Consider the following 8,365-nt stretch of genomic DNA (forward strand, 5'->3'; position numbering starts at 1 on the left):
GCAGAAACCACATCCTAAGTTTCTAAATCAGGCAACATCATCTATACATAGACAATATGAGACAGTTCTGCAGCCAGAGGCACACACACCATTACACACACACATACAGAGCTGTCCACGCTGAATGTAAATGTCCTCTATTGCTGAACCCTCACTATGCTAACGAGCCTTTAAAAAGCCATGTCACTACACTGATGAATATGCATCAGAGGCCCGGTGAGGGTGACCTGTAGGGATGGGACAGGAGGTCACAGGAGGTGGGGCATCAGAAAAAAAGAGCTAGTGCCCCCACGGGAGCCGAATGGACAGAAAAGAGCACATTCACCCCAACACACGACAGACGAAAACACAGGGAAAGCAACACATGATGACAGGGCTGCAATTCCACCAATACCAATCACCACACTGTCTTGTCCAACCCTCCCTCACTCTCTCTCTCTCTCTCTCCTCTCTCTCTCTTATCCAGCTTTCAAACACCTGCACTCTTCTTCTTGTATGTTTAACGACTGGTGAGACACAAAAACTCTTTTACCTTACTGTCTCGCTCCGTCTCTCCTGCCCTCTCTGGTCCCGTCCAACTCTCTGTAAGGAAAAGGAGTACCTGTAAGTCTGTGCCTCCCTGCTGGAGCAACTTTATCACAGGTATGTCTCTTTTTGTCATTAATTTAAAGTATTTGAATTTGTTTTTATCTTGCTGGTGCTAAGTAAATGTTAGTTGAGTGTAAACACATGAATGCGTGAGAGATAAATGTTTATCAGGTCTGTTGAGGTAATTCTGTATAAGGTTTACAGACCGGGGTACAACAACAACAACACAATTCTTCAAGTTATTCATTTTGTTGGTTCCTCAACTTTAATCCCCCCCAACCACCAATCTACTTTAAAAAAAAGCATGTTTTAAAGGATGAGGAAATACCTGATGTTTTAATCCGTCTGTCTTCTCAGACTTGTTATTTTAGATAAACAGCCCTCTAGATTTCATATACCGTAATGAACTTTCCAACCTTGTAAGATCAGGTGCAAGAAGCAGCAGCTGCATTGTGGGGGACCATATGGTGCAAACACTGAGTCATTCATTTTCACCTCTGCAACAAAAAATGAGGAAAAGATGAAAATTGACAGAGACATTGAATGTATACATTACATGTACCATGCTCCAATAATTATCATTTTTACAAGTTCTTAGCATGTCCTGTTTCTTTTTTGTACGGGCATTCAAAAGATAAAGTAACACTTTTACACAAGGACATCAGAATAAAAAAATATGATAAATATTCAATGATGATAATAATAATAATAATAATGATAATGATAATAATAATAATGATAATAATAATAATAATAACAATAATAATGATAATGATAATAATAATAATAATAATAACAATAATAATGATAATAATAATAATAATGATAATAATAATAATAATAATAATAATAACAATAATAATAATAATAACTTGGTGTACAGAGAACTCTTATGGGACATGCTGTTCTGTTTTCCTTCACTATCTGCTCCTATACCTTTTGTTGTTGCTTTGTTTGCTTCTGCAGCTGTTTTAGTGGCAGCTGTTTTAGTGTTTGAGACGCTGTCTTTTCATGTATCCTGAAGAAAAAAAAACACGGGATAACCGGAGATCAGTGTTTGATCACATCTGCTGACTCAACCGCAGAAACTCAATACCTTTGATGTCTGCAGGGGAAAAAAAATCTAAACATTTTTGCACTTGGGAGTTAAGTCTTGGCATTGGAACTTTTTCCTCCCATGTATTTTGCTCATCTGCTCTGAGCATGACCTTGGCTCATGATTCTCACCTCTGGCAGCCCACTGAGGGAACAGCAGAGGTCCACGCGTGACGCTTCAACTTCACTTCTCCCCATCCTCTCCCCTCCATGTCAGCAGGTTTGGCAGGGACAGCGGGTTGCATATCCTGTGTTAAAGTGTTAGTGCCAGGCCAGCAGAAACAAGAGAAGTCACTTGACACTAATGGTCATACAGCGTCTATAAGCACATTATTGCTTTAAATACGCCTTATCAATAGGATTTATGAACACTCTGCCTAAGTGTCTATGAGGTGTGTTTAGATGATTTCTCAGATGCACCTATTTATGTGTGGTAAGTTTTATTGCACAAACTGTCTTGATATGGCCATTAAATATTTTCCTGTATTCTGCCTCCATGACAGTTTTCTTCTCGATCTACTGACACTTCTCAAAAAATGACTGGGAGCCATCAAGCTGCCCCTGACGAACCAGGCAACACTGTTGCCCCAACCCAAATGTCAAAGTCAGCAACCACTCAAGGCCAGAAGCAGTCCCACAGCCCCAATAAATTCATGAGTGAACTGCACAGGACCCAAAGTGAGTTAGACACCCTCAATCATTCGTAATCATCATGTACTTTTAAAGTGGTACTTGTGGAATACCTGACTCTGTGCCCCTGTCTTGAAAAGTGCTCCACAAATAAAGTATTATTATCATTATAACAATAAGTCAAATGAAAAGCAAGACAACTTTACACTAGGTTAAGATGAAGCAAAAAAAAGTCAAAATCATCTCAGGGGATATTTAAGGTTAAAAATTGTATGCTTAAGTTTACACACATCGGTTATCCATCATGTATATGCGCATGTGTTTTATTTGGGTTGCAGTGCCATCGTGGGGTGTTGCCGCCCTTTGGGTGGTGAGTTTGTTTGTGGTGCTGTCCTGTGCTCTATGTGCGTGGAGAAAGAGCCAGAAAAAGAAGGACACAGAAAAGGACAAGAAAAAGGGAAAAGAGACGAGCCAGGGGGACTTTGACACTGAAATGAATGGAGGTTACAACAAGGTAGACTACACACACACACACACACACACACACACACACACACACACAAACACACAGTCTCCTCCTGCAGATGTATTGTCCTTGCAATGTATCATGGTCCTGACATCCAGGTCGGTCAGGACTAGTAAAACTGACAGTGTGTGTTAAGACTAATGGATGTGTTGCACAGTGCTCATGCTGTAATAAAGATAAAGGTCTGAGATGAGTTGTGCTGTAGGACAAATTTAGACCCACATATTGTGTGTTTAAATAAACTTTAGATGGCAACATTCCCTCTAATTAATTGCCTCTGGTTGTGTACTGCTATAGGCAACACACTGTAGGAACACAGCACAAAAGGTTGCTCCACAAGTTGACGTAAGCTCTTCTTTGATTACTCATAAAGCTGATGTATTTCACCTGCCTGTGACGTGCGTCTCTGTTCATGTGCAGCCACTGAAAGATGAAGGTAAAAAAGAAACAGAGCTGTCGGATAATGAGCCCAAGGAGGAGGAGAAGCTGGGCCGGCTACATTTCACATTAGACTACAACTTCACTGATAACACGGTGAGATGCTGCTATTCACTGAGACATGTTTTTGCCAGCCATCTGCCAACTGTTAAATGCCACAGCTGAATACATTTCTGTCAAATAGCAAGCTACTCTTTTCTCTGCATCATTTCCACCCTAGCTGGTAGTAGGCATCTTGCAGGCCGCTGAACTGCCTGCGATGGATGTGGGCGGTAGTTCCGACCCTTACGTCAAACTCTATCTGCTCCCGGACAAGAAGAAGAAATTTGAAACCAAAGTTCATAGGAAGACTCTTGAACCCAACTTCAATGAGACGTTCACTTTTAAGGTTAAAATCAAAACCTCCCAGATGAATACAAATTGAGTTATTTAGCCTGACGACCAGCTCATGGGTGCATATGTTTCAAAGTGAGTGTGTTCTGTAGGTACCGTACACTGAGCTGGGTGGGAAGACGCTAGTGATGACTGTGTACGACTTTGACCGTTTCTCAAAACACGACGCCATTGGAGCTGTGAAGATACCAATGAGCAGCATGGACTTCAGCCAGTCTCTGCAGGAGTGGAGGGATCTACAGAAGGCAGAGAAGGAGGAGGTGGGAGCACACTGTGAGAGGGGGAGAGGAGTTGAACTTGGAAGGAGAAGTATAGAAGATGCAGAAGAAACCTCTTTTTAAAATGTGTTTCCTTTTATTATTTCATGGAACATCCTTTTCTTGGTTTTTATTTGATTTTGATAAAATCTGATATTTTCTTATTTTGATAATTGAACTTGATAATTGAAACCTGTTTTTGAGGTACCCTCTCTTTAGAAGACCACAGCTTTTTATTTCGTTTTGATATTTCAGCCGCTGTGTTTTGTAAATGTAACAATAAGGAGAGTCAAACAAAGTCCCCAGCAATTCTCACTTTCTTTGTTTTAGAGCGAGCGGCTTGGAGACGTGTGTTTGTCCTTGAGGTATGTGCCAACTTCAGGGAAGCTGACAGTTGTGGTCTTGGAGGCCAAAAACCTGAAGAAAATGGATGTGGGTGGATTATCAGGTGAGTCAAACATTGAACATATTTCCATTTACATGACGTTTGAATCAAAGTTCAATGACAATAAATATAGAACAAACAGAACAAAATAAAGCTTTTTTTATCAGCTTAACCACTTAAGGAAAGACTAAATGTCTATTCATTTTTTGATGTGATTGAGTGTACATTTAATAGCCCCCAATAGGCCTTAAAACTACTTTTCTTTTATCAACATGTCTACTTTCAGGTTATTTCGATTCTTGGGGAAAATATTTGAAGCTACCAAAATAGCTGTTGTTGTTTAATGACTGATGGAGTTATTGCATCAGTGCCAGGCTGTTGCATCTGTAGCTCTGCCATGAATGCCATCTGTTCTCTCGATCAGACCCTTATGTGAAGATCCACTTGATGCAGAATGGGAAAAGACTCAAGAAAAAGAAAACAACGATAAAGAAGAACACTCTGAACCCTTACTACAACGAGTCTTTCAGCTTTGAAGTTCCATGTGAACAAATAGAGGTACATAAATGTGTAAACACTAACACACACAATTGCAATTTATCAGAAATTAATTCATTCAATTGTGTGTATTTTTATTTTACAGAAAGTTCAGATAGCAGTTACTGCGTTGGACTATGATAAGATTGGGAAGAATGATGCCATTGGGAAGGTGCTGCTGGGAGGTAACAGCACTGGGAAAGAGCAATGCCATTGGTCAGACATGCTGGCTAACCCCAGGAGGCCAATCGCCCAGTGGCATAGCCTTCAACCAGAGGATGAAGTCAACGCGCTTATTTCCAACAAGAAATGAAACATTGACATCGGCGGGCAATGACACCTTGCTACATTTACCCCCTCTACTTCTATTTTATGTTCCTATCTCCTGTTTTCCCCTGAAACCCTTTTTAAGGTACTTCAATAAGTGAATCTGCCCAATAATAACATGTTTAACCCTTAACAGAATCCCTTGTGGACTGCAAGTCTCATAAATTCAGATTTTATTTTTTACCTGCTTCAAACTAAAATGCTGAAAAGGAGTTTAAAACAATTTTGTTTTACTCTGTACATTGCTTAGACCAAATAAGATTTCTTAAATCATTGTGTGAAGGTCAGTTCGTCTACATGCAAACTTCACCGGAGATTCACGTGATCAACCTGCAGAGGGAGCCAATCCAAAGGACTGTGTAAAAGGTTCCTCACAGGACTACTACCATATCTCTACTTTCATGATATTCTTTGCTGCCTTTGTGGAGTTTATTAATTGGTTGTTTTCAATTAAAAAAGCAAGAAAATTATCAGTCATTATGGTGTTGAAGTAAAGTTAAGAATGAGATGATTGACAGGATAAACTATGTTTCTTTGCAGCTTCAGAGGCAAACGACATCATGCCAGAATCAAGAAAAAGGAACATAATCAATTATCTTTCTTCTTTGTCATCGTCTATTTATAGAAGATTTAGATAGGCTTCACCATTTTCACAGCACACATTTTTACTTGTGAAAGAAGTAATAATCCCAGTAATAAGTATCCTGAAATTTATATTAATCCAAATTAGGTTACAACGGTTGGCCAGTGAATCAATTTACAGTATAAATTAACCACGAAAATGCAGTAATTTGTGGAATTCAAACATGTGTCTGTGTGTTGTGTTTTTTTTAAACAAATTATATTTTGACCACGTGAGAAAAGGTGAATAAAAAATTGCCACATTTCCAGGTACCGTAGTTAGAAAGATATATTCGCAAACTGATTAAGTAATTAGAAAAAAACATCAAAAAATCAAAAGGTGAACAATTAAGGTCCTGCTGGTAGTATATCCAATCACAAGGCAGCTTTGGTACCTCACATATTACCATGGTACATAGTAACTACATAGTAACTCCCACATTATTATGGTGTACCACGTTACATACCATAATAGTACCTCACGTACCTTACTGTGGTACATACAACATGACCTAACTGCAGTACCCCAGATATTACAATGGTTCCTCAGATAGGCTATCACCATGGTACAACAAATCATTTTAATCACTACGGTACCAGCATGGTAATACCTGAGTTGCCGTAGTCCACACCACAGTACATTTGGGTGCCATGGCAGAACCAGTGTAGATCACTCTGAAAGGCAATTGTGACACACCAGGCAGAATATAGTGAAATACAAAAACACACACAAGTACTATAGTACCTTTTGGTACTAGGTGCACTAGCAGCTTCTAGCATTGGCCTTTGTGCTGCCTTAAGTTTTTATTGTTGATACTTTAAGTACAATTAAGTACTGTCTGTTTGCTAGATAGTATGACACAAGACATGTTTTCAATGTTGTTATTGAAGGAGACTTCAGTGAAGTAAGTATTTGTCAAGTCAAAATCGATAACTTTAACGTATTCATAAAGAGCCATGTACTGCAGCCAGATTCTAAAGGCCTGGGACCATCAGATGTCCCTTAGGAACATAACCTTTCCCCCTTTTTAAATGAAATATCAAAACAACTCTAGTTAAACTCAAAACCCATTCTTTCTTAGCGTTGGTGCCTCAGGATATTGGACACACTGACTTGTACCCTTGATATCTTTCACATTATTTTCCTCTTGATAAAACAGTTTCATGTAGATGCTGATGTTGCTACATGGGCCAGATAAGCAGACCTTTTTTTTTTTTTAAATGAATAGATACATCTAAAGTCATTAATAGTCCCTCTGAATCGTTAAAGTCCCTGTAAACCAAAAAAAAAAAATGTTTTTTAGTTTTTTATACAAAAGAAGAATGTATTGTTAACCACCAGGCCAAATTTCAGCAACGAAAAAAACTTTTAAGTTTATAAAACTAAGCTTCAAAATCATGAAAAATGTAGCTGCTCTCTCTCCTCTGGGATGCTGTGGGCGTGTCCATAGAATGCGCCGAAGCCACGCCCCCTCGCGGAAGAGACGTTCCCTTCTCAACTGTCAAAAATGTAAATGACCTGACAATGGAGGCCTCAGCTCCTCTATCAGACCTGTCTGTCCATCATCTTTGTTTAGTCTAGTAATGTGTAATGGAAACTTGTTTCTCAATAGCATAGCTAGCCAAATGAAATAAGTTTAGCTAACCACAACAAAATAATATGTAACTTTACCACTTTTTGCATTTGTTTATTAACCAGGCAGCCATCCTCACACTATAATTGCCTTTGATTTGTATTACTATTTGGTCAAGTTTAACATTTTTGTGATCAATAATAAGGGAAAACTAGTGCTCCATTTACAGCCTTCTGTTGTACCTCTTTTTTAATTTACACAATAAAGGTAAAATAACCCCACCGTTATCAATATCACCTAGCTAATAAAAGAAAAGGTCTGCCTACCTGCAGGTCCTCATGCTTGATGTGTGAACCGCTGATTTTCATAATTACAACACACAAGCTATGCAACCGGATATAGTCAGTAGTATTGAGATTAATGTAGTTTAACAGATAATATTTACGATATCATAGTCACTGTTAACTAAACCATATTTGAACAGGTGCACCTGTGGAGAGTGCAGGATGATGCACAGAGAGGTGGAAAGTGTGCAAGCAGCTTAACGCCGTATGTGAAAACAAATAGTTTCCTTATACAAAATGATCATTCAAAGTTTTGAAAACACAAGATTAATACTGGATCGTCAGAACTGAAACACCTTCTAACACATACTCCAACAGGTTCAGAATAAATGTCTGGAGCTTCCAGAGGAGCCACACTGCATGACTCTTCATCCAGGCCTTGAGCCTGTCTGCCTGAACCCCTACTCCCTGCAGGATGCTCTGAACATTTATCAGACAGACCATGGACCGCTGGAGATGAAGGAGAGAGCTGTGTAAGTCTGTCTGAATGTCAAAATAACAGTTATGTTAGTCAAATTGAATGCATTTCTTAAAAATAAGCTGAGAGTTTTAGGAAACACAGAGTTGGTTTAGTGTTAGTTTAACTCAGGTTTGGTATTGTCAGGATCAATACACAGCCAAACAATTAGAATGTAAAGTGTCTCTGAGCT

The 8,365-nt window shown here is 39.0% G+C and overlaps 1 protein-coding gene across 1 annotated transcript; it reads left to right on the top strand.

Annotated features, from left to right (window-relative positions):
• Nucleotides 1–358: 358 nt before the first annotated feature.
• On the top strand, nt 359–5,644 carry syt1b (synaptotagmin Ib). Its single transcript, XM_061035270.1, has 9 exons — nt 359–642; nt 2,187–2,361; nt 2,652–2,827; nt 3,260–3,373; nt 3,498–3,665; nt 3,763–3,930; nt 4,258–4,375; nt 4,737–4,870; nt 4,956–5,644. The coding sequence occupies exons 2-9, from the start codon at nt 2,220–2,222 to the stop codon at nt 5,160–5,162; spliced, it is 1,227 nt and encodes a 408-aa protein (XP_060891253.1). The 5' UTR covers nt 359–642; nt 2,187–2,219; the 3' UTR covers nt 5,163–5,644.
• Nucleotides 5,645–8,365: the final 2,721 nt, after the last annotated feature.

The sequence above is a fragment of the Labrus mixtus genome, chromosome 4 (assembly GCF_963584025.1).
Source record: "Labrus mixtus chromosome 4, fLabMix1.1, whole genome shotgun sequence".
Classification (NCBI taxonomy): Eukaryota; Metazoa; Chordata; class Actinopteri; order Labriformes; family Labridae; genus Labrus; species Labrus mixtus.

Bases quoted from the DNA above. Each gene is read 5' to 3' on its own strand.
- syt1b (XM_061035270.1), top strand. From the start codon at position 2,220: ATGACTGGGAGCCATCAAGCTGCCCCTGACGAACCAGGCAACACTGTT. The intron at 2,828-3,259 runs GTAGACTACACA...GTTCATGTGCAG, and splicing joins TGAATGGAGGTTACAACAAG to CCACTGAAAGATGAAGGTAA. The intron at 4,376-4,736 runs GTGAGTCAAACA...TCTCTCGATCAG, and splicing joins GGATGTGGGTGGATTATCAG to ACCCTTATGTGAAGATCCAC.